Source organism: Podarcis melisellensis (genome assembly GCF_964234715.1).
Source record: "Podarcis melisellensis genome assembly, chromosome: 6".
Lineage (NCBI taxonomy): Eukaryota > Metazoa > Chordata > Lepidosauria > Squamata > Lacertidae > Podarcis > Podarcis melisellensis.
This window is the reverse complement of record NC_138538.1, coordinates 21141027-21168064: the sequence shown is the minus strand read 5'-3', so window position 1 is coordinate 21168064 and position 27038 is coordinate 21141027. Positions and strand designations below refer to the sequence as shown.

At 43.4% G+C, this 27038-nt stretch overlaps 1 protein-coding gene across 4 annotated transcripts in view; it reads left to right on the top strand.

Annotated features, from left to right (window-relative positions):
• Window positions 1-27038, top strand: part of EYA2 (EYA transcriptional coactivator and phosphatase 2) — a 133481-nt gene that overhangs the window by 34695 nt on the left and 71748 nt on the right. For all 4 annotated transcript variants that reach the window (XM_081916988.1, XM_081916987.1, XM_081916986.1 and 1 more), the window contains exons 2-4: window positions 12274-12392; window positions 18253-18301; window positions 19182-19324. In XM_081916988.1, the coding sequence (XP_081773114.1) occupies window positions 12284-12392; window positions 18253-18301; window positions 19182-19324 (301 nt within the window). In that variant the 5' untranslated portion in view covers window positions 12274-12283. The remainder of the gene's footprint in view (window positions 1-12273; window positions 12393-18252; window positions 18302-19181; window positions 19325-27038) is intronic.

Sequence of the window (27038 nt, the reverse complement as noted above, 5' to 3'; positions counted from 1 at the left end):
GGTGGGGAATCCAACTGCTGTGTCATGCTTCTTTGTTTCCAAATGTAATTTTGATTCAAACACTTTTGGTCTCTGTGGGTCCTGAGGGCACTGTAAACCTTTTGGGTGGTTCTTCAGTCAGGCTCATTTGCCCACCTCCAGTCTGCAGGGAGCTCACCTGTTCTCCTAGAATTCTCAAAGATTAGGACGCGGGTGGCGCTGTGGGTAAAACCTCGGCACATAGGGCTTGCCAATCGCATGGTCAGCGGTTCGAATCCCCGCGGCGGGGTGAGCTCCCGTCGTTCGGTCCCAGCTCCTGCCCACCTAGCAGTTCGAAAGCACTCTTGAGTGCAAGTAGATAAATAGGTACCGCTTTATAACGGGAAGGTAAACGGCGTTTCCATGTGCTGCTCCGGTGCCGGCTTGCCAGGCAGCTTCATCACGCGGGCCAAGTGACCCGGACAGCACTGGCCCCCGGCCTCTTAAGTGAGATGGACGCACAACCCTAGAGTCGGACATGACTGGCCCGTACGGGCAGGGGTACCTTTACCTTTATTACACCCACAAGCTCCTTTAGTGCCCTCACTAGGCCCTGGGGATCTGAATTCATTTAAAGTAGCTACTCTAACCCTTACCACCTCTTTTCCTGCCTTGGGCTGCAAAATCCTTCCTTGCATTGTTTATTCTGTTATCACCAGGTTGGGCACTGCTTTCCTTTTGGGTAAAGTAGGTGAGTTCGCCTTCTCTCTGTCACCCAACAGCATTTCTCTGTCTACTCCATGCATAGGGCATATTATTGCTTGTTCTTTCTCTTACTTCAAACATAACTGAAGAAATCGCTTTTATTGTTTTTAACCTCTCTTGCAAGCCTGAGTTTTAGCCTGCCTGACCTCCTTCCTGGCCACTGTTGGCTACTCGTGTATATGCTCCCATCATTATTTCCCCTTTCTTCCATTTCTTGTTGTTGTTTAGTCATTTAGTCGTGTCCGACTCTTTGTGACCCCATCGACCAGAGCACGCCAGGCACTCCTGTCTTCCACTGCCTCCCCCAGTTTGGTCAAACTCATGTTAGTAGCTTTGAGAACACTGTCCAACCGTCTTGTCCTCTGTCGTCCTCGTCTCCTTCTGCCCTCAATCTTTCCCAACATCAGGGTCTTTTCCAGGGAGTCTTCTCTTCTCATGAGGTAGCCAAAGTATTGGAGCCTCAGCTTCAGGATCTGCCCTTCCAGTGAGCACTCAGGGCTGATTTCCTTCAGAATGGATAGGTTTGATCTTCTTGCAGTCCATGGGACTGTCAAGAGTCTCCTCTAACACCATAATTCAAAAGCATCAATTCTTCAGCGATCAGCCTTCTTTATGGTCCAGCTCTCACTTCCATACATCAATACATGCCCTTTTTAAATCTCAGCTTATCTGTAAACTCCTTATGCAGCCATACCAGTTTCTATAGACGCCTCCCACTTTTCTTTCTTGTTGGAATTGCCTGCATTTGTGCCTTCAGTATCTCACTGTGGGATCTCACCCAGTAGTTCATTAAACTTTTTGAAATCGGCCTTCTTCAAGTCCAGAATGCACATTTGACTACACTCAGCTTCCCCTTGCCCCTCTGTATCATGAAACCCAGGAGGACATGATCACTTCCTCCCAAGGTTCCCAGTGCTTCCACTTCGTCAACCAACTCCTTCCCTGTTGCTGAGGGCCAGGTCCAAGATAGGCGATCCTTATCTTGCATTCATCTCTCTGACAATACTCTTTTTCCCCACTGCGAAAATTGCCATGGGAAAATTTTGTATAAATGGTCCATCATGCCATATCAGTTGAAACTTGTTCCACAGTAAATGGCTGGCATCATTTTTATGGGTTCATCTTAAGTACCGTACATGTTCATCTTAAGTACAGTTATCTTAAGTCATTCACCTGGATGGTTTGACATTATTACCCACAGCCAGGCCTCTCTTCCCCTGAGTGCAAAACATTTCAGCACCAGGCTTCTTGGAAAATGTTTTACCCTGGCTTATTGTTCTAGCTAATGGGCCTAGTTTTAAGGCCACTGGTATTGTTGAGTTTGAAAGCAAATATTCCAAAGACACCTGGACAGGAGAGGAAGTGCAGCATAATTATTAAAATTCTGCTTGCACGTAAAACCTCCATTCGATGTCTACTGTCTACTTCTAAGGTATTTTGGGTCTAATTAGTTGTATTGTTTGTTGACGATAAGTAAGGTTTGCAGGTGTCCATTCCTTGTAAACTTTGGATGTCTAAATAACACTGCTCATTAAAACATAAGGGATGCCCTGTTTAATGACAGTACATTTATTTACGAAACTTAAAAGCAACTTGCTACTTTTGAAGTTTTACTGTTTGCATTTTAAGCTACTTTTGTGTTTCTCCAGGGATACTTAACCCCACCCTGGCATATAATGCTTCCTATACAGTAGATTTCTGTTCTAATGAACAATTAAGGGAGATCTTTTACAAAATTAAGTATGGTGTGGATTGGGAATGGCTGGGAGTGTGTGTGTGTGTGATATCAGCCAAAGAATGTGGCTGGTAGAAATGTCTGGACTGTAATTGGTTATTCTTTCGGGGCAGGCATTTGTCTCCTTTAATATAACAACCTTCCCTAGGTCTAGTTTGAAACTGTGAAATATAATGTGAATCAATCAATAAATATGGAACCCTAGGCATTCAGAAAGCAGGAGCTGAAATGATAATATCTTGTTCACAAGCAAACTGCTTTAATTTCTTCCATAGCATGCTTTAGAAGAAAGTTAAAGAGTCTGCAGTTGGGGGAAACAGCTGAAATTGGGGCAAAACCAGTCTCATTACTAGAGATGGGAGGCCTAGGGAAAAAATGGGGGGACCAGGTATTTTCTGGGGGTTTTTGTTTGCTTGTTTTTGTAAAAAAAAAGGTGGAATGGCTTTGGGGGCAAAACAAAAAACAAAATTGGTCCCCCCCCATGTTCCCCAGGTTTTTTCCCCCAGGCCTTCCCATCTCTACTCATTACTGACAGTTATGTCACCATGCCGATAGTCCCTTTCACCTGTCGTCTTCCCAATTGCTCCATTGAAGTCAATTGTTATGGGGTTCTTCTGTTGGCAGGTGAGGTGGGTGTGTGAAAACCAAGAGAGGCCCTGCTAAGTTGGGATGTGCTAAATGGCAATGGGAGCGCCATTTCCTCCTCTTCTACCCACTTCCAGCTTAGTCGTTTGAAGGAATGGAGTAAAATGCCATATTTTGAAAAAAACAGGGAGGGTTGAGGAGGAAGGCGAGTTGAAGCTTAGTGATGCACCATGGGATTGATTTTTTTACCATGGGTGGAAAAAGAATGGCAAACAAATCAGGACTATATCTGCTCTAAACTACAGCCTCCAATCAGCACAGATCTGGGGCTGATAGGAGTTGTAATCCACAACATCTGGAGGGCGCCAGCTTGGCAAAGGCTAATCTAGGTGATTCACAACAGTAACATTAAAAGCATAACCATATGGCCCCTAATAAACTATGGCAGGTGTAGCTAAGCTCAGTGAACGTTGCATGTTGCAGGACTACAAGTCCCATCATCCCTGACTATCAACCATGATGGCTGCACTGTAATGGGACCTGAGGGCACAATTTCATTTACCTCTGGAGTATGCATCAGAAAGCTGAGGACTATTTTCTAAATTGAATTACCAAGTCTTTATTCTTTTAGAATAAAGAAACTGAACTTATTTTGGTAGTTTTAGCATTCACACCTTTTTTTAATATAGTCACAAATACAATGTCTTTCTCGTGTCCTTTTTTTTGTCATTGATGGATATTCACACCACCGGCTCTTCCCCCTTGTAACGGACTTCATTTTATTTTCCTGAGCTAGATGTTCTTGGGGAGGGAAACCGTGTCTTTTCCCCTAGCCTGTCCATATTTATTATCTCACCTTACTAATACGATTGCCACTCAGTGTTTTAAAGTTTTAGATGCCCCCCCCATCCTTTCTTTCCTCCTCCTTACCATGGAAGGATCTGACTTACTGAATGCATAAGAGAATCAGCATCTGCTTCTTACCCTGAGGCCTGAACACAGCATTAACAAAGAACTTATCAAACCCAAAAATCTGATGGGGTTTTAAGTTTGGTCATGTCAGCAGTAGACAGCTAGTGCTCAGGAGTATAAACAGTCTGTGGAACTGTGCCCGGGGGGTCACCTTGGAGGAAGGGGGGGTCATTGTCATTGTGATAAATGGTTAGTTTTGCAAAATGAGCATTTACTCCAGTTCAGGTTTGGGTTTTTTTTTGGGAAAAACATTCCGAAAAGAATAGCTTCTACACAGTGTTCATATAGCAGATATGTTTGTTGTTTGTACACATCTCAGTGGTAGATCACATGCTTGGCATGCAGAAGATCCCAGATTCGATTCCCTGATGCTTCCAACTAAGCCTGGGGAAGACTCCTTCATGAAATCTTGGAGAGAATACATATATTTCAGCATGTACTGGAGAACTTTCATTGCAGCTAGCAGAGAGATGGTACCCAATGCTGTTTTATATAAACTCTGGGTCTTCATTTATGTGCTTGGGGTGGGTGGGCATCACACAGTAGGCAGAGCTAAAGTGGCATCAAAAAGTAAAGTAGCTTGTAAACAATGGCAAAAAGTAAGGTAAAGGTAAAGGTACCCCTGCCCGTACGGGCCAGTCTTGACAGACTCTAGGGTTGTGCGCTCATCTCACTCTAGAGGCTGGGAGCCGGCGCTGTCCGCAGACGCTTCCGGGTCACATGGCCAGTGTGACATTGCTGCTCTGGCGAGCCTGCACCAGCGCAGCACACGGAACGCTGTTTACCTTCCCGCTATAAAGCGGTACCTATTTATCTACTTGCACTTTAAGCGTGCTTTCGAACTGCTAGGTGGGCAGGAGCAGGGACCGAACGACGGGAGCTCACCCCGCTGCGGGGATTCGAACCGCCGACCATGGGATCGGCAAGTCCTAGGCACTGTGGTTTTACCCACAGCGCCACCCGCGTCCCCTGACAAAAAGTAAAGTAGCCTCCAAAAAAAAAAAAAAAGCTTCATTTGACTGATCTACTGAGCAAAGCATAGCATTGAATAGCTGCAAAAAAGGGCTGATATTCAGCTGGTGAAGCTTTTTTTTATTTTTTTAGGCATGGAGAAACTTTGTACTGGTTGCATTCAGCAGTGAAATTTACTGCTGTAAATTTGCATTGCATTTATCTAGCCTTGGGACTTGTGAGACGTTCAATCCAGGCTCTGTTTTCTGATACTATGGTACCTGCAATAGCCCTAGCTGTGGGTTTGGCATGGTCAACACAAGCAGTTGAATCCCAAGGCAACTTGATCTGGATTCCAATATATGAAAAAATCCTGTGTGTTTATTAGTACAAGTCAGGTAATTTACTATAAGGCAAATAAAATCTCCTGTTGTGTATCGCAGGATGACTTTTAATTATGAAATGACAGGATGTTTTACTAGTCCTGCAAAGTTTGCTTTTATAGCATTTAAATGAAAAATGTTCTGGGGAGTCACAAAGTTTGGGGCTCTTGGGTTTAATTTCCAGTTCTGCTGTTGACTTGCTGTGTGACCTGGGACAAGGTACTTCAATACATAATTCCAGAGCCAGAGGCTAATGACTTTGTACTTGCATATAAATTATGTAGCTTAGTGAATATAAATGAAACTAGATAGCAAAGTGCATCTGAATTCAATTATCTGCAGACAAAATTGTTTGCAATGGGATGTGCTTGTACCTGCCATTTTAAATTTATATAACTTCTGCCTATTCAATGGTAGTTTCCATGTTTGCTTAAATCATCGAAGTTCCTGCTTTGACTCATTTTCTCAGTCACAGGTTTTCATCAGTACGCCTGATTCTGCTAATGGGTCTCTGATTTCACATTGGAATCTTATCCTTTTCAGTCAAAAGCCACTCCAGGAACACACCCCCCCCCCCTTGCCTGCTCCTCTATGTAGTATCCCTAGTAAAATAGCCACCAAATAATTATCACTAGAAGCAGAAATTGGTGGTCATGTTAATACTTCGTTGCTTATTTCCATAGTCAGTCTCTGACCTTATTTTAGTATATCATCCAGTTGTGGATTTGGGGGTGCAGTGCAAGTAGAATGATGGCCCACTTGGGGTTTTGTAAGCTGAAAGACTGCATGTCTCATTCAAGTATTTGAGCTGCCTTAGGCTGCAGCCATAGAATAATAGAATTTGAAGGGACCACAAGGGGCATCTAGTCCAACCCCTTGCAATGCAGGAATCTTTTGCCCAGCATGTGGCTCGAACCCACAAGGTTAAGAGTCTCATGTTCACCAACTAAGCTTATCCTGTATGTGCTTATTTTGAAATGAACCCCATTGAACTCAATAGGGCTTACTTCGTGCATAGGTTCAGGGTGCTGATGGGTTTAGATCAGGGATGAGGGAGCTGCAGCCTTCCAGATGTTGCTGAACTACAACTCTTGACCATTTCCATTATAGCTGGGGTAGATGGAGATTGGGATCCAACAAGATATGAAGGGCCATTGCAGCACGTTATACATAGGGCTGCCTCTGAAAACAGTTCAGAAACTTCAGCTGGTGCAGAATTTGGCAGCCAGGTTGCTCACTGGGGCAAGACAGTTGAAGCGTATTGCACTGGTCCTGACCTGACTGCATTGGCTACCAATTAGTTTCCTGGCCCAATTCAAAGTGCTGGTTTTGACCTATAAAGCCTTAAGCGGCTCAGGACCACAGTACCCCAAGAACCACCTCTCCCCATACGAACTGTTCTAGATCCTGTCCAATGTTCTTCTTCATGTGGCTCTGTGAGAGGTCCGGAGGGTGGCAACACGAGAACGGGCCTTTTCTGTGGTGGCCCCCATTTGTGGAATGCTATCCCCAGGGTGGCTCACCTAGCGCCTTTAATACATATCTCTAGACACCAGGCAAAAACGTTTCTCTATAACCAGGCCTTGGGCTGATTAACATTCATTGAATGTGTTCGTGGGAGGGGAATTATTAATTTGCTTTTGCTTTTGTTTTTCTTTTATTGTGTATTTTGTGTTCTCATTAATGTATTTTTATGTTGTGAAGCACCTGTGATCCTTAGATGAAGGGCAGTATATAAATTTAATAAATAAAAGATAATAATAGAAAGCGCTTGCTTCACCTCTCCATTTCTCTATTCCACTAAATTGAGGCAAACATCAGCTTTCAGGATGGGGTGATTGTTAGTGGAAAACAGCACAGGGAGAAGGTATGACTACCTTTTCCCCATGGTGTGGTCCCAATCCAGATTTTTCTCCCCATAACTTTTTTTTTGTAAATGAAGATGTATGGCCAGTTGCAAGTTGTGATTCAGAGATGTGTTGCCTCTTGTTTGGAGACCAACATTACCTGGAGGTCCACAGGCCAGCAGTCACTGGAGAAGACCTGATTCTTAGGTAATAGGAGCAACTCTGTGTATTGCTCCTAGAAACGAAGTTTTGTTTGTCTGTCTGCTTTAGGAACTGGAAAATAGGAGGATGTCTCTCCAAAACAAAATACTTTGTTGTTGTTTAGTCGTTTAATTGTGTCTGACTCTTCATGACCCCATGGACCAGAGCACGCCAGGCACTCCTGTCTTCTACCCGCAGTTTGGTCAAACTCATGCTGGTAGCTTCGAGAACACTGTCCAGCCATCCCTTCTCCTTCTGCCCTCCATCTTTCCCAACATCAGGGTCTCTTCCAGGGAGTCTTCTCTTCTCATGAGGTGGCCAAAGTATTGGATCCTCAGCTTCACAATCTGTCCTTCCAGGGCTGATTTCCTTAAGAATGAATGGGTTTGATGTTCTTGCAGTCCATGGGACTCTCAAGAGTCTCCTTCAGAACCATAATTCAAAAGCATCAATTCTTCTGCAATCAGCCTTCTTTATGGTCCAGCTCTCACCTCCATACATCACTACTGGGAAAACCATGGCTTTAACTATACGGACCTTTGTTGGCAAGGTGATGTCTCTGCTTTTTAAGATGCTGTCTAGGTTTGTCATTGCTTTTCTCCCAAGAAGCAGGCTTAGTTATTGCTAACTTACCCTCTGTCTCTGTCTGCATTCTCCATGGCTGCTGCTATGCCAGCTGCTACCTTTCTGCTTTGAATGTTAGATCTTTATCTCTGAGTAGGTAGTTGTCTGCAGCTTAGGTAGCTGAACAAAAGCTCACAGGGGTAAATAGAAAGGTGAGCTGGTTCAGGCCCTGACTTGGAACCTTCCATATGCTTTTAATCCGTTAGCAGCAGTGGGAGCCTTTTGAAGTCTTCCCCCCTCCCCTCTTCCACTTCCCCTACTGCCCAGCTGTCATCTCCCAAGTTCTGCTCCCTGACACTGCTGCAGAGCACTCTTCTGAAAGCACAGTCATGCTTTTGCCTTAATGCTGTAGCCTCGGGGGACGCGGAGTGACGACAGGGCTAACAAATGGTGCAATCTGCTCTGTACAGCTGCGAAAAGGAAAGCAGAATTGGGGGAGACAATGCATGTCTAGATCTTTTCCTGTGCAGCTTGCATTGGGCCCATCTCTGCTGTTAGACAGCAGACTCTGGCATATCCCAGCAATGCAAAGCAAAGAGATCCACGATATATGGTTCGTTTTATTTGCGACTGTGCATAGTGAGGGGATGACTTACTGCAGAGCCATGTAAAAAACTGTCCAGCGCTGAAAGCCAGAAAAATGCAGAGTTAGATGTGGAATGCTTCTTTGCAATATGCAGACAGATTGCTTTTGGGGAAGGGCCATAGCTCAGTAGCAGATTATCCACTGTGCATGCAGAAGATCCCAGGTTCAGTTCCCAGCATCTGCAGGTTAGGCTGGGTGAGTTTCTTGCCTGAAACCCTGGAGATCTGCTGTGGGTCAGTATAGACAATACTGAGCTAGATGGAGCAATGACCTGACTCACTATAAGGCTGCTTCCTAAGTCCCTATGTTCTCTTCGTTGCTGCCTCACAGGGGACAACAATTTCATATTGGTATGGCAAAGTTTGCCATATTGCACTCTCAGACTTCCCAACTCAGGATTTCTATGTGGACGAACAAGAATGGACAATTTTGCAGTGCCATGATATGGCTTTAATACCTGCTGCAACAACAGGAGTAATGACATTGGACCCCTGTCACAATAATGCCAACATTTGGAATGCTCAAAAGCATAATTGGACTTTGGTACCTGCTTGCCTGATTTAGTGATGTGATGGTCCATTCTACCTTTCTAAGAGCTATGAATGAGCCGCCATTGTTCTTCAGATTTCTCAGTTTAAGTGTCACGGGAGAATTTGGTTGTTTGTCCAGGAGGGAGCAAGATATTTTCAAGGTTTTAAGTTTTGTACTTGTAAAACTAAGGAAACAGGATAAACAAAGCAAAATGTAAATAACTGCAGAACTCTGTGTATTTCTGAGACCTGGGGGGGGGGGGGCCAGGATTTCCAAAGCAGTGGATGTGTCCTATCAGACAGACTTGAATCTCTGCACTTTGCTGCTTCTTCACGTTCAGCCCTGACTTACCTTTTGAAGAACAGGGTCAATGGAACCTCAGTTGTCCTTTTAATATTAAGCTACATAAATCCAGTAGGCCCTGTTCATATGGTGAAGAATTCAGGCATGTACCAATGCTATCCATAATATAAGCAAAAGGCAGTTACTTCATGCAGAGCCCCCAAAATGATATAGCAAATATATCTGGGTCTGTGGGCAACACAATCAGTGTTATAACTGCAGGCCATAACTTAATTGACATTTACCTTAAGAGAGCCAATATGGCGTAACAGGGAAAGAGTGTTGGATGTGAGCCAGTTCATGTGTTGAACTGACACAATTTTACTAGTTCTTCAGAGCTCACCACCACCACTGAAGTTTCACTAGGCTTTTCCTAGTGCTTTATTTCTAGAATGTTCTGCAATCGTATTGACATCCTCAGTGCTCAGAACCTAACTGGCACTTGTTTATTTTTATTTTTTTGCAGTGGCCTTGTAAGAATAAGTTTCTCTATTCCTGATGTCTGCTGGCATCACTAAACAATCCTTTATTCCATACAAAACCCTCCGCTTATTGTTGTAGCAGCAGAATCAACGAGTTTCCTAGTGAGCTTTGCATTGATCACCTTTCATCAAAGCTTTTTTTGTAAAAAGAGAGAGAGAAAGAAAGAGAAAGAAAGAAAGAAAAAGCAACCACCTTGAATGGACAGCATAACATGAGATCTTGAAAATGTCAAGCTATTAAGAGTAACAGTAGTCTGGGGAAATCCCATGAATACTATTGACACCTTTTAAATGAGGATTTAAAATAAATTTGTGAATTACAAGGAGACTTCAACTTTTCACAGTGGTCACCCTTAACTACTGTTTTAGGAGATCCTGATTAGAGGGGCCATGATTTGGCTAACACTTGGGGGAGATTGGGGATGCGGACTTGTGAATTTCTTTAAGTTGGAAGTCAGGAGGAGATCAGAAGGTCTTGCTCCTATCTTTTCCTAATATTTCGAGCTTTGGTAGACTTCTAGGTATTCATATTATTGTAAATTGCTTTGGGATGCCGCACGGGAAGTGATTCATAAATGAAAATAATAAGTTGGTTCAACAGTAACTGTACTCACAGCTTCAGGAACGCGGGTGGCACTGTGGTCTAAACCACTGAGCCTCTTGGCCTTGCCGATCGGAAGTTTGGCGGTTCGAATCCATGTGACAGTGCTGAGCTCCCATTGCTCTGTCCCAGCTTCTGCCAACCTAGCAGTTCAAAAGCACACCAGTGCAAGTAGATAAATAGGTACCATTGTGGCTGGAAGGTGAATGGCATTTCCATGCGCTCTGGCTTCCATCACGGTGTCCCATTGCGCCAGTAGCGATTTAGTCATGATCCACATGACCCAGAAAGCTGTCTGTGGACTAAACGCCAGCTCCCTCGGCCTGAAACGAGATGAGTGCTGCAACCCCATAGTCGCCTTTGACTGGACTTAACCGTCCAGGGTCCTTTACCATTACCTTTTACCTTACTCAAAGCTTCATACAGTGTTTGGTGACAGTCCCTAGTCCAAATCCAGCCCTCAGTTGGTACCAGGTAGTACCATCTGCTCCTATTTCCTATAGGGGTAGTCATGTGTTCTGCTTTCCAAAGGATGATCCTCTATTTAAAAGGCCTTCCATTCTAAGCCCAGTTTAAAGACAAAGAATCGTAAGAGGGGAGAGAGTTTTGAAGTTGCCTGTTAACAGCACCCGAACAGCAGATTGATCAGGCGCATAGGTCATGCAGTCACAGCTTTCCCCACAAAGCATTTCTGTTTAAATTATAGTAATTATTTCTGAATCTGCCTCTCTGCATATGAGAAATTTTTGCCCTCATTAACTGGTGATGTGTTTCCTCTTTTTGGGAGAACCATAAGTGGCCATACTAATTTGTTAATTTTAATAGAGGAAGCATTGAGAGAGGGATAGCAATGACTGTGACCGTGAGAATTCAGAGAACCAACTTGGTCCAGGATACAACAACTACTCCCCAATCATTCTCCACTCCAAGTAAACGTAATTGTTAACTAGGGGGCTGGTGTGCAGTTAGCTTCATCTGAAGATTTCAGTTTTCCTTAGCAAAGAATACGTGAGGCGCCAGTTTGCTCCAAATCAGCTAACTTTAGAAGTCTCTTCTGTATGATTTGCCATCAAGCAAACTGATCACAGAAATGCAACGACTTTCAGCAAGCGAGTCTCTTAATGCATTTGGCTGCAATCCTGCGAAAGCTAAAGTCTCCTTAAATCCCGTTGATTTCTATGATATTTAAGCACTCTGTGTGCAGTATTGCTGACATTAAGATTAACGAGGACCTACCCCATGTAACAGCTTATTCCCCTTCAATATTCCATAACTGTGTAATGCTGTTGAATGTCTCCTATTTCCATTCTTGCTACAAAACATTTCTGGGACTCAGAATCTTATCCAGAGCCACTGCGCGCATTGGACGGCAATGACAATCCTAAAACGCGTTGCTTGTTCTTCATGGTGTTTTAAGAAACACATAAATGTAATCTTCTGATGGCAACATCCAGGATGAGCGGGAAAGCATTTAATCAGATGGGCGTAATCTCCAAGGGAAGCGACTGCTCGGTTTTTAATTCCGCATTTTCCCTTCGCCGAAAACTTTTTGCGTGAATGTTGTTTATGTAGAATTTATATGAAGCCAGGGTTTTGGAAATCAGCTTTAATATTTACTCCTAGGGAGAGAAAAAATTGGAATCATTAGCGAGCATGCATAATTAATGAATAAATTATCTGAGTTTTCCCCCACCCTTTGTTTTCCTCCAGGTATAAGGAAATGCTAGATCTAGTGACATCACCCAGCTTGACTGTAAATAGAGAACACCCTGACATTCTGAAGCTTAACCTTTCTAACACTTATGCCACGGTTCCAGATGACATAGAAGGTAAGCTGACAGTTCTTGTTCATGGTTTATTAACTTTAGACGCCTAGCCATGGGTGTGTATGTAGAGTAGGGGGGTGGAACCAGGGCAAACAGACATATGGCCTTGGCTTGTATGAATCAGGGCTTGGACCTTTGCCCTTAAATGCATCAGTCCAAACCTACTGGATTTCATATTGATTGCATTGGCAGTGATTTCAGTTTTGTGATTCCGTTTTGGATGGGGAAGACGTTCGGACGGTGCTGCAGCTTAATGATGGGATGTAAGATTTGCATGCATACGAGGCTCCAGGTTCAATTTTCTCTTCTTTCCCAGAGCATTTCCTTTTAAAATACAAGGAAGGGAAGGAAATCAACCCAGGTACTGCAGTGGTGCTAACATTTGGGGTTGACAACAGTGCGCCAAGATGAACCATTGGTCCAATAAGGGTTATTTTCAATGTTGCTTTTGTTTCCTTGTACCTTCTGAAGCACTTAGAGGAAGCAGCAGTGTCAGAATAGTCAGCATGGATGTGAGCAATTGATAGACCAGCTTCAAAGTGCTTTCCTGGTTGCACATGCTAGGTGTGGGTCTGTCTGTTTTGATACTACCCTGGCTTGTGGCCGTTTTCTCCTATCTGACCTACTTGCATCTTTAATGACAGGATTGCCACCTAGATTCTTTTATATTTTCTAATTGAACTTAGAAAGGAAGTGGGCTTAAAGAGTATATTTTGCTCACCTTGGTCCTAATCATTTCCGATTTGGGCCTTAGGCTTTATAAGGTAAGGACCCCTGGATGACACGGGTGGCGCTGTGGGTTAAACCACAGAGCCTAGGACTTGCTGATCAGAAGGTCAGCGGTTTGAATTCCCATGACAGGGTGAGCTCCCATTGTTCGGTCCCTGCTCCTGCCAACCTGGCAGTTCGAAATCACAAAGTGCAAGTAGATAAATAGGTACCACTCCAGTGGGAAGGTAAACGGCGTTTCTGTGTGCTGCTTTGGTTCACCAGAAGCGGCTTAGTCATGCTGGCCACATGACCCGGAAGCTGTACACCGGCTCCCTCGGCCAATAAAGCGAGCTGAGCACCACAACCCCAGAGTCGCCCACGACTGGACCTAATGGTCAGGGGTCCCCTTACCTTTAAAGGACCCCTGGATGGTTAAATCCAGTCAAAGGTGACTATGGGTGCGGCGCTCATCTCGCTTTCAGGCCGAGTGAGCCAGCATTTGTCCACAGACAGCTTTCCAGGTCATGTGGCCAGCATGACTTGCTACTGGTGCAACCGAACACTGTGATGGAAGCCACAGTGCATGGACACGTTGTTTACCCTCCCACCACAGTGGTACCTATTTATCTACTCACACTGGCATGCTTTCAAACTACTAGGATTGGCAGGAGCTGGGACAGAGCAACAGTAGCTCACCCCATTGCAGAGATTCGAACCACCGACCTTGCGATTGACAAGCCCAAGAGGCTCATTGGTTTAGACCACAGCGCCACCCGCTCCAAATGTCCCTATTTACAAGGAATGGTTCCGATTTTGTAGTTCTCTTTCCCCTGGTAATACACAGGTCCTAACTTTTATTTTGGGGGACACATTTGCATGCCTTTTTGGAAAAGGCATGTTGACCTCCATGCACTAGTGGTTCCTCCGTTTTAGTTCCCTTACTGCAGGTCTCTAAATGTTAAATCTCAGTGTGTTCACATGCATGCAAAGACAGATGCGCCTAAACACAAAATCTGAGCGCACTGCTTCATTGCTATCCACACCTTCCTCTTCTTTCCAGCTTATAAAACATTGATGAAAGCGTTTCAGTTTTCATCTGTCCTGTTGTGTGCAGCTGGATCCATTGTTGGCTTAAACATCCCTATACCTGCTCGCCGCTGCCTTTCTCGCAGTGTGTAATTCGGGAGTGGGGAACGCACCATTCGTGCAAGGAGTGGTCCCCTTCTTTTCATCCGTGAAGTGTTGGAGGGTGTGCTGCTGTCGCTGCTTTGGAGTTTTAAAGAGCAAAAAGCAGATGCTGACACTGTTATCATTGCAGAATGCTTATTCCCCACCCCCCACCCCTCTCACACACTGTCAAATCTGTGGTCTGAAGTTTCCAACTTGGCAGGTACTAAGGGGCGCATTCTTTTGGTAGTTGAGGTTAGGGGATGGAAACTTATCTGCCTTTCCCAATTCCCATCTTCTCCCTTCACTTGGACAGTATGAAGAAGAAGGGGGGGTGGGGAGAGAATGTTTAAATCTGTTTTTAAAATTATTGGCGGATGATGCCGCTGAACTAGTTTTTGCTAGTACAATTCCAGCTATTGTTTGCTGCGGTCCGGCCTCGGCAATCTTCCTGTTGGAGCGCGGCTGGCAGAAGGCACTAGCTTATTAACTGTAGCAATTAACCCTTCGCTCGCAGCATCTTTCTTGGGGCTTATGGGACACTTAGCAGGCAGGCTCTTGGAGGTGCCAGAGGCAAACCTTGCCAGATGCTAGGATGTGAGCTGGAGAAGCTGTGCCTCCCAGTAGGACCCCATGGGTTGTCTGAGGGTCAAACTACACCAGTTGCATTTAATGTATAGCCTGGGGGTGTTGTGTTTGCTTTTTTGTCTTCCTCAGAGGTTAGTGCAGAGCCCCAAACGGGTGCAGAACCAGGAAATGGAACATTTTAATCTTTCCTCCCACCTACCTCTGCATTGCACTGTTCCAGTCCACAATTGTGTGGACCAGGAAAGCAAAGGTATACCCCCCCCCCCCGGCCATTGTAGTCCCCAGTACCCAACCCTGATGCCATCCATGCACTGGGGCGGAATGTCTGAAGCGGGCTGCTTGCTGTATTTGTGTGGGTTCCCCATGTGGTATTAGAACTCGGCATGATTAGGGTTCTAAATCGTACAGGCAGAGCCTATACAGACCCAGACCTTCAGGGACACAACAAGGGTGTGTGGCAGCAATCACAGACTTATTCTCCCCCCTAAAAAAGACAAACAACCTTGCAGAATTTTAATTGCATGCGGTATTGAACTGCTAAACAGTGCTATGGAGTAAAAATAAATAAATTATTTTTAAAAACTTTTTAGAAATGTTTTGTTGAAATTAAAATAGCTGAAAGGGATTATGAATAAATAAAGATGGATATGGCAACAACAACAAAAATCAGAGGCTGATCAGGTATAAAAAGATGAAGCAATTGCCAATTTAAATAACATCGAAAATTGATCCATGCTAATGCTAAATGGGCTCGATCAGTAAATTGGCTAAAACATTTACAATTTAAATTCACATACCGTATTTAGTAAGATTGTAAGCTTTTATTTCGTATTCTGGGCTTTATCTTACTGGTTTTCCATATGAAACATTTTTTTAAAAAAAATATTATACTTCTTGGTTAAGGGGATGTATCTCTATCGGTTACTGAAGTTGTATTTTTCTTTTATACTTAATAAAGTTAAACAAAAGGTGAGCGCAGAGAATAGAGAGCGAATAAGGCAATAGCCTATTAATAACATTGGATTCTGTATTGTGTGACTGAAACACAGGAGTGTGCACACAAGCCCTGGCCTCAGCCTATCTGATATCAATCCCTGAAAAAGGATTCAAAGTACGATGAGGTTAATGTGCTGGGAACCCTAATAAGGCATTTGGAATCTTCTTTCAGACCTTCCCTCTCAACACATTAAGGCCTGAAGTTGAGCTTGCACATGGGGGGTTGTTGGGTCGATTCTTGTATGCATGTCCCTGACCCCTCCCCTCTTCAAGCCCACATGCCCCCGCCTGAAGAGGACTAATGGAAATGAGAGAGATGTGAAATTTTAGTATATTCTGGTCATTCAGTCCAGGAACTTTGCTCTCACACTGAGAAATGAAAGGCTAACTGATAACTGATGGATTTCTATAGGTGAGGCTCTGTTTAATTCCAAGTAATGATAAAAAGACATTAAAGCATCAAAGGGGAATGAAATCATACTCAGAGAATAATTTTCATGTCAGAATGAGCAAAGTATACAGAAATCTTCTGCAGAAACATGCGCCAGATATTTTGGAAATGTTCTCGCAGGCTTTACAGAATAACAATATTACGTGAGCCCATAGGATTCTTTCTTTATATTTTCAATGTATTTGCATATTTCATTAAATAAAACATGCTGGAGATGTTTAATTCACTATCTTATGAATTGCTGAATAAACTGAAGGTTGTCTCATCTTAGACGACTTCCTAATGAGGACAGTCCTCTTCTAGCTATGGGGGCACATCCTGCTCCGTCGTTGTTCACTCGCCTCATACTATTGAGAGCACAGTAATGTGTACATATTTTTCCTTTAATGTGTGCAAGAAGGTGCAGAACCTTCTGTTTTCAGATATGTTACAATGCTGTGTTCCACATAACACCTTCTGGAATGACTCTGTTTGATGGGGGTTCTCTGGACCTCACACAGCGTGGGAATGTCTTCCCCTCCTAAGGCTGTTTTGGTGTTCAGTTCCACCATGCGATTAGAATTGCGCAAACATCTACAGCCGTTCATTGCGCGGAGTTCTACATTGCACCAAGGACTTTCACAGGTACAGCAGGCTCCCTCCCCACTGCCAGTGTTCTTCCTCCAACATGTAGTGGGTGGTGGAACTGACAACACAATGAAGGGGGCTCAGCTGTCACATTCCCCACTCTCTCCTCACGCAAGGCGAAGAATGCAAAATTTGATTTCTGGCCTTCACTGACACTTCATAAGACTCCTGCCCCCATGCAGTAGCTTGCAGTATTGTATTTTTATATTGTGAACCGCCCTGAGATCTATGGGCATAGGGCACATTATAATTGTTATTTTTATTGTTTCATTGTTAAAACCGTGTTTATGGAAGACAATCTTACTAGGCTAGGAGTGATCCCCAAAGAAGAGAAGACGGCACATTTTTAATAATAATAATAGGTTGCTATGGATCCAGTATTAGGTGGTGCTGTTGCTCATGGTGAAAGTATCTAGATTTTAAAGGAATATATTGTAAATACATAATAATAATAATTAATAATAATAATAATTTATAACATGCCCATCTGGCTGGGTTTCCTTAGCTTCTAGCCCTTACATTGCATAGTAAAGATGCAAATCAATGTGGCAATGGATGCTAAAGGCTAGAAACCAAAAATCAATCTGAACATATGCATCCTAATAAATATATTTGGCTTTTGAACTACAAATACAGTACTAGTAGTCATGAGTACAGCTGCTGGAGGGGGGGTGGTATGGCCCTACCAGCCTCCCATGAGTTGTAAAATAGGTTAACTAGGGGTTTTGAGGTTTCCCTTGCGAGATTCTTTGTGGTCCTTGGATGAAGGTCATCGGACACCAGTGACCCAGTGAAGTTCTGCTTCCCTTGAAAATGCTTCTTTGTTATCCTGGCACTTTCTCCTTTCTGGTTTTGCTAAATGGCTTGTCAAATGTTGATTTTCTATCAGTGTGTCACCTTCTTGAGAGGAGCATGGACCCAGGATATCCTTCACTTTCATACTAGCTTTTGGTACTTCCTTTATTTCAGGACCAATCATCCAGAATTTGAAGTCTTTCATGCGTCGCATTGCTTTCGTGGCATAGGCTGCTGCAGTCATTCCACATGAAAATAACTCAGGTCAATGTAGCTTTCTTCCCTTCCCTTCTAACCACACAATTTAGAGTCCCTGAGCCCACACAGTGCATGAATCACAGTGATATATATCCACAGATATCTGCTCTTTGTGCATTTGATGAAGTAGACTGTAGTCAATAAAAATTTATGCCACTTGTTTATAATGTGCTGCAAGACTCTCTGTTGTTTTAATTGCTGCAGACTAAGGTGGCTGTTCCACTGGAAAGTATAGTTGATATTATTTATTGTGTTAATTTTCTTTTGTAGGCAACTCCAAAGCTGCGCCTCAGCATTCTCTGCACCTCTACACTACAAAGTAAGAGTGCCTGACTGAATCTGTGATTGCTGTCAAAATATGTGTATTATTTCTAGGGTTTTCACCAAGAACAAGAACTCTTAGGCTGTAATCTTAAACTTACCTTGAAGTAAGTCCAACTGAACTCAGCAGGACTTGCTTCTGAGTAGACATGCCTAGGTTTGTGTTGCTAGTTGATTACAGCACAACCCTAACCATGTTTACTCAAAAGTAAGCTCTATTTAATTCAGTGGGGCTTGCTCCCAGGTAAGTGAGGTTAGGCTTGCAGCCTTAAACTCGTGTACAAATCTGCATAGTAACTCTGAAGAATAATACTTCTGTATTTCAATATTGCCGGCACATTATAGCCAAAGCCAGATTAGAAGCAACATTCCCCTTTCTTCTCATTCACATAGAAGAGAATTCCTCTAAATTGATGCTCCTGTGTTACTCGGCAGTCATGATGTTTTCATGAAAGCCTAGGGGTGTGCTTGGAAGCCCAATTCATGGTTTGGAATCCAAACCATGGTTAGCAGTCACAAACCATGGTTTTGTTTGATGTCTGAGCTGAGCTGTTTTTAGTGTTACAATAGCAATCACGTCAAATTTTGCAAAAAGCAAGCATGAACGTGTCCTGCAAAAAAGCAGGGTTGCATTATATCATAACTATTTAGCTCAGTACAGTCTTATGCTGTTCCCCTGTGGTTTCAGGCAAGGGGGACATACCCCATAGGCTTGCTGCAGTTCCTTTGATTGTTCAGAAAGGAGTGATTTGAAATAATCATCTAAAAGCATGCTTTAGCAGAATACTATATATAAATTTTCAAGTCAACTACTGTAGAAGTTAACTGTCAAAGTCATCCATGGTTTGTCCTAATTTTTCCCTCTTTCTTTTGAATAGGCATTATCCCCATATAGTAACAGTCCCATCTTTTCCAACGATGGCCACATATGGACAGACTCAATATAGTGCAGGAATCCAGCAAACCTCTGGTTATACTGCATATCCGCCGCCTGGCCAACCTTATGGAATACCTTCCTACAGTGAGTAGTGTGCTAGCTGTTTCATTTTTATTTTCTGTAATAAGAAACTACAGTACATGTTGTGTAGAGCTGGGTTGGAAACCTAATGGGAGTTGTGGCTGCCTAGATGTTAGTCGGCACCACTGTGTGTTCCTCACCTCTGGTTTATAGGCCCTTACTTCATTTTACAAATGTCCGGACAACAACTGTAATTTTTCAAGAGTATCAGCAGCTGTTAGGGTGGCTGTTTCATTGGTTGAAGTGCATAAGCCTTTCTCTGTCGTTCAGTAGAGCAGAGAAACACAACCATGCACTCAGCCACTGTGCATTCAGCTGTACTGTACCTTGTGTGTGCATGCATGAACATTAGTTGCATTGCCAGACGGTGCTGTGAGTGGCCATTGGTTAGATCCCTCCCCCCCCCCAGCATGTTCACTGAATGCATGGGTCAGATCATCTGAAAAGAGACACAGATATGGAAGAAACAGTGGGTCATAGTATCATGGTATAAGGACTAGGAGTAGAAAAATCAAAACTCAGTGTGCCATCAGTTACTACTATTAAGTTGAGAGTGTTGAGATGTCAAGGGGTAAGAAGTAGAGAAATACAGCTGTAAATATTAAGTTTAAAGAAATTTAATGAAAGGGAACCAATAGATAAACTGATTAAAGGGTTGCTAAAGAACTTTGGAATAAGGATGCAGTGAAAGGGAGGTACGGGGAAGTCGGTATATGTTTAATGTGGTGTATGTTTTTGTTTTGTAATGTGTTTGTCCTTTATTATGTGTTGGAAAAATCAATAAAAAAAATTTATTAAAAAAAAAAGTTACTACTATTAAGCTGAAGAGGGAAGCAGACAGCATCTTCTGACTTTGTCAACATATATGCTCTGAAGCTATGGAGAGGGTGGTCATTCAGGAGGTTCCAGCTTATTTAAGAAAGACGTTCTTGCATGTTAAGAGGGTAGGGTTAGACAAATTGGTCCTCATTCCCTGTTAAGTAGTGGTATGGGATACTGGTGGCATGGAATATTTGTAATCTGAGTTACTGGGGGACGTATTCCGAGCATAATTCAAAGTGTTGGTGCTGACCTACAAAGCCCTAAATGGCCTCGGTCCAGTATACCTGAAGGAGTATCTCCACTCCCATCGTTCTGCCCGGACACTGAGGTCCAGCTCCAACGGCCTTCTGGCAGTTCCCTCACTGCGAGAAGCCAAGTTACAGGTAACCAGGCAGAGGGCCTTCTCGGTAGTGGCACCCGCCCTGTGGAACGGCCTCCCACCAGATGTCAAAGAGAAGAACAACTACCAGACTTTTAGAAGACATCTGAAGGCAGCCCAGTTTAGGGAAGCTTTTAATGTTTAACAGACCACTGTATTTCAATATTTTGTTGGAAGCCGCCCAGAGTGGCTGGAGAAACCCAGCCAGATGGGCGGGGTATAAATTAATAATAATAATAATAATAATAATAATAATAATAATAATAATAATAATTATTATTATTATTATTGTATGTTCAGTAGTTGGCTAGCCAAGAGATCTGTGCCTGGTATGGGACACTTGCATATTCCTGCATTGCAGAGGGTTGGGCTGAATGATCCTGCAAGGTCCCTTCTAACTCTACAATTATATGATTCTATATAGAGATTCTATATAAAGCACAGCAAACTCTAGTCTAGATGATGGCACTACTTATATTTTACATACACATGCGGTGTGCATTTTCAGACATACACTGTAGCAAAATTAATAGAGAGCAGATGTTTGTTTTGAGACCCTGCCTTGCTGTTTTCAGCAGCTGAGAGCCTGTGTGCTCACAGCATAGAACAGCCACGCTTCATCCTGTACAAACAGAGATCGTGTTAGATGTATTTGGAAGGCTGAGATCTCCTTTTGTTTTCTCAGTGGAACTTCCCGTTCGTGGAGTAATGTGCATGATTTTTTCAGAGTGTAAAGGGCATAGTGTGGGGGGTTAAAACAAAATCACAGAAACGGCCAAAAAGCTGGAATGTGCAATGCACTGCATGATAAAATAACTTTGGGTGTAGTAAAATTAGTACTTGCAGTAGCAGTTCAGAAGAGTGGAAATGGAAGACAAAACACTGAACCAGCATCTGAAACACTTGTAGTCTTTTGCTGTTTGTTGTCATAGCTGGAAGTAGCATTTGCATGATCTGATCCAAGCGCACAAACTTTGAGTAGATCAGAACTTGACTGGTACTGAATAACTGGAGATTACCATGCAGGAGAACTGGTGCAATACCTGAGCAACCAGCGGACTCAGGATGAGGATTCTGGGTCATAATGCATTATGCAGTCTAGCAGTGGGAAAGAACCAAAGTGGGGGGGGGGGAGATGAGTATTATTATTATTATTATTATTATTATTATTATTATTATTATGTAAATTTATGCAGGCAACTCCCAATTTACGCAGGGGTTACGTTTCAAGGCACCACACGTATTAGTGAAACACCATTGGAAAAAAACTTCAGGCACACCGTTCTGCCCCTGCCCTGACCATTTCTGTGATGTTTTGGGGTCACTTCCTGGTTTGGTGCAATGCGCTCATTCACAGTCATGCACATATCAGTCGCTGCCTGTATAACAAGCTTCATCCACGGGTGGTTTTTACAACATAAAAACACAAGATGCATGACATAATAATAAAAACAATACAGTGGTACCTTGGGTTAAGTACTTAATTTGTTCTGGAGGTCCGTACTTAACCTGAAACTGTTCTTAACCTGAAGCACCACCTTAGCTAATGGGGCCTCCCGCTGCTGCCGTGCTGCTGGAGCACGATTTCTGTTCTCATCCTGAAGCAATGTTCTTAACCCGAGGTACTATTTCTGGGTTAGCAGAGTCTGTAACCTGAAGCGTCTGTAACCTGAAGTCTATGTAACCTGAGGTACCACTGTAAATGAGTACATGGGAGGACTAGCACACACACATGAGATAATAACAGGCAAGGTTGCTGTGTGCTCACTGGGTGCTGGGGGTTAAAGCTGGACAACATGCTTCGCTTAACACATGAAAGTCACCCGAGCTTTACTTACTTAGAAGCTCAAAAGACTTGGACCCCACTTGGACCATCTCCAAACTGCGGTGCCTCTAGTACACACAATCTTCTACTTGTCTCTTTTGACTGTTGAGAGGACGAGAGGCAAAAGCTTCTGCTTTCACTTTTTTATAGTTTTTTTTTTAGCAAATACATCATCCTTTGTTTTCCTCTGTGTACAGTCTCACTGTTTCCAACTTAGATGTTTTTAATTAGATAATATTTTGGTATTTTGAAAGAGCCCGAACCATGGTTTTGATATTTTGGTTAACTTTAAACTGAAGAGAGTTGGAATAAAACAGTGTTCCTAGGGGGAAATCGTACTTCAGTCAAAAGTGAACACAAAGGCTTTTGACTTCTTGAATGCAGAAAGGAAGAGAAGGGGAGGTGGTGTACATAACCCTGAGGCTTACTGCAGCTCATTTGTGATCGGTCGAAAACATGATTTAGAAGAACGTTTGAACGAAGTGGGCTTTTATTTACGGCTTCACCAGAAAGATACTTATTTTTTGCTTATTGGGAACTCGAGCCAGGATCAGGTCTAAAAAAACACGTGAACCCGACATATTGCGTGTGAGCCAAGCATATTCCATTTACTATGTCCATAGAATCACAGAATTGCAGAATTGGAAGGGACCTAGAAGAATCTTCTAGTCCAACTCTCCTGCAATGCAGGACTACGCAGGGATTGAACCTGCAACCTTGGCATTATCAGCACCACGCTGTAACCAACTAAACTATCCAGGCTCCATTGGACTACGTGTTAAGTCATAAGAACATAAGAAGGGTCTGCTGAATGAGGCCAATGGCCCATCTAGCTTTCACAGTGGCTAACCAGATGTCAGTGGGAAGCCTGCAAACAGGACTTGAGCACACAAGCATTTTCCTCTCCTTTGGTTTCCAGCAACTGGTACCAAGTATTACGCATAGGTCCCAGATATCTGAATTCAGATTTAACTTCTGAGGCAAATTCCCTGCGTGGCTTTCGCAGGACAGGTTCTGTAGGGCATCGTGGGAAGCAGTAACTCATTCAGAAATTCAAAATGTATTATATATTCTAGGCCCCTGAACCTCTCTCTGATGCTTTTGAAAACATAAGAGTGCTTTCACGAATGATGTAAGGCATGAATTTCGTTCCTGATGCATGCATCCTGAATGGGATGCAGAATGCAGGAGTCATTCAGTGTCTCTTCTGATAAGGGTGATCTGTACATTCTATTTATTAACAACAACAACAAAAATTAAAGTCTAATTCTTTTGGGTATTGTTTGTGAGAAGGCCATCGCAGTCCACATCAGATAACAGAAACTTAATCTTTGAGGCTTGTTTTTGCAAGTCTTTCTCGGAGTCTTAATTCCTTTATCATCCATTGCATCTCACGACTTAAAGAATGTTTGGGGTAAATGTCAATTTTATATCACCATCCCTTACTTAAAAAAAAATAAAAATGCCTGATTTGCCGGATGAACAAGTATATTGAATGGATTTCCATAAAACTAAGACGTGAACATCTCCAGGCATAGGGACCTGCCTTTATAAGACTAAACTCTAACAAGGCAAGCAGAGAAATCTTTAGGTTTGGTTTCCTAGATCTCGTTTATGTGTTGTATCAGCTGGTTAGAAGCCAAGACAAATGCTGAACAGTTGCCATTGTTAACAGCAGGTGAAAACCAGGCCATTGGCTACTGGCTGCTGTCTTCAGGGCATACATGAGTCAGCCCCACATGCCGTTTATAAATCCTGTAGATTACCTATTTTGCATCTTCCGAACAATGGTCTCCCCTCTTCCCCCCTCCCCCTCCCCCCCGTAGGCTGGCTAGTTCTGCATGTTGATACTCTAGATTTTGAAAAATCCCACCTGGCAGTCAACCAAGAACAATGAAGTACTATTGTTTTTCTGGCTCGAAAATAAAACTATCCCAAGTTCGTAGACAAAACGGAGAAGTACGTGGAAATTAATTTGGTGCCAAGTTATTTCTCTGTCTGACAACAGACTTCCAGAAAAAGCATGTCACTGAAGATTAACCGTGGCCAGGGCTGCAACGGGTTGAGTGTTTGCATGCATTTCGCTGATTGTAATCAGAATACAAATGTCACGAGAAGCCGTTTCTCTGCATATGTACCCATGAAAATTAAAATCGGACAGCAGCAATGGAGCCTGAGATAATAGCATATAATCACTCCTAGCTGCCCAAACAAATTGGCTTGCATTTGGCATGGGGCGTTACTGTTAAGATAATGCACCTCTGGTTATTCTGTTGAAGTTCTTTTTCTAATTTCCAAAGGGCTGCAAAAAAGCTAAGGGGGACAATTTTACTACTAGCTCTGAGCTCATACGTGGCTCCCAGTGAGATGTGCCCCACTCTCACTGATTCCAAGACAAAATGAAGTTTGCACAAAGAGAGGTGCAGATTGACCCCCTCCATCCCCAGATAATGAGTGTGAACTTCTCTGCATCATGAGGAACGGCTAAGGGAGCTGGGCATGTTTAGCCTGGAGAAGAGGAGGTTAAGGGGTGATATGATAGCCATGTTCAAATATATAAAAGGATGTCACATAGAGGAGGGAGAAAGGTTGTTTTCTGCTGCTCCAGAGAAGCGCACACGGAGCAATGGATCCAAACTACAAGAAAGAAGATTCCACCTAAACATTAGGAAGAACTTCCTGACAGTAAGAGCTGTTCGACAGTGGAATTTGCTGCCAAGGAGTGTGGTGGAGTCTCCTTCTTTGGAGGTCTTTAAGCAGAGGCTTGACAACCATATGTCAGGAGTGCTCTGATGGTGTTTCCTGCTTGGCAGGGGGTTGGACTCGATGGCCCTTGTGGTCTCTTCCAACTCTATGATTCTGTGTAAACATCCAGCTGCATGGAGTTTCTATGAGCTCACTTTCCTTCCTAGAGAATGTAGAGGATCTGAACTGCACCCTGGAGCATGACAGACCACCAACCACTTTTAAACTTAAGAGATTACTGTGACATGTGCTCCCCTGCCAGATTACTGGTGGGTAGGACTGGAGGTGGAGAAGACTGTGTTATGAGCACCTGCATTCTGATGTTGCTCAGTGGCGCCAGTTATAGTGTCTGCAATCAGAGCATTCTTTAGGAAAGATTTCTGCCTTGTCAGGATTCAGCTTAAACTTACTGGCCCACATCCAGCCCACCATGACCACGGCATCCAGGTACTGACTCAGCACATGCGCAGCCACACCAGACACAGCAGAAACAGAAGTAGAGCTGGGTGCCATCAGCATATTGATGATGGTGCACTCCCTATCCCCTGGTGACTGCTTCAAATGGCTTCCTAAATATATTGAACAGGATTGGGGATAGAATTAAATTCTGTAGCTCAATGCAGCTTAACAGCCAGAGTGCTGAGGTCTAGTCACCCAGGGCTACCCTCTAAAACAGGCATGGCCATACTTGGCCCTCCAGCTGTTTTGGGATTACCAACTCCCATCATCCCTAGCTGACAAGACCAGTGGTCAGGGATGATGGGAACTGTAGTCCCAAAACAGCTGGAGGGCCAAGTTTGGCCATTCCTGCTCTAAAACATGTACTCCAGGGAGCAGCAGAACCTCCATAAGACAGTACTGTACCCACCACTCCTAACCCATTGGAGATGCCATGGCTGATTGTATTGAAAAGCCTCAAACGAAGCAAGATCACTAACCCCATCCCTTTCCCGATCAAAGTCATTCACCAGGACACCCAGGGACTCGAACTGCCAAAAACCTCACAACCCATCAAGAGACATACACACATTTCTCCCAATACACATACACTCTCCTCAGCTCTTGGGCAGTCATAGAAATCCAGGTTGGAATTTGCTTATTTATTTTATAAAGTTTATACACTGCTTGGTTTTAAAAACAAAAAAAACAAATCTCAAAGCAGTTTACAAAAGACAAAACAGTAAAACCAAGAACAATTCACCACCCTAACGTACAAAAGTCAACTTACTAAAACAGAAACTACCTAAACTTTCTATACATCCGGATAGGCTTGTCTAAACAGGAATGTTTTAGCAGACACCGAAAAGGGTACTGTGAAGATGCCTGCTTGATCTCAATAGGCAAGGAATTCCAAAGTGTAGGAGCTTCCACACTAAGCAATCAAATTATTACAAATGTGGAACAGGTATTATGTGGCACCTGGCAGTAGTGCCAATTCTGCCGATTGAAGCAGGTGAGTGGGCACATACGGGGTAATCTCATGTGCTACCTGTAGTAGTGCCAATTCTGCTGATCGAAGCAGTCAAGTGGGCCTATGGGGGCTTAATCCATGTGTGGAATGCCTCAGCGATCTCCCTCATCTGTCATCCAAATGGAAGACTGGAAGGCTCTCATCCTCAAAAAGCCTACTGTGTTGTGTAGCCTACAAAAAGTGGCAGAGGATTGGTCAGGAAAGAGACACAGTGAAATTCCAGGTCAGGAAAAAGTAGGTGGAGAAACAGAGCCCCTGGCTCTTTGTTCCTCTTAAAAGCCATCACTTTATATCCTGACAGGATTTGAGGGGCTCCCAGGTTTCAGCAGCAGTTTTTAAAAAAGGCAAGAGAGAGTGAAAACCAAGTTCGTTCAAAAGATGTTCACTTCTTCCAGTGATTTTTCTCGGGGGGGGGATGTAGGGGTACACATACCCCTAAATATTTTGTGAATCTTAAGTTTGGCCTCATTGAGGG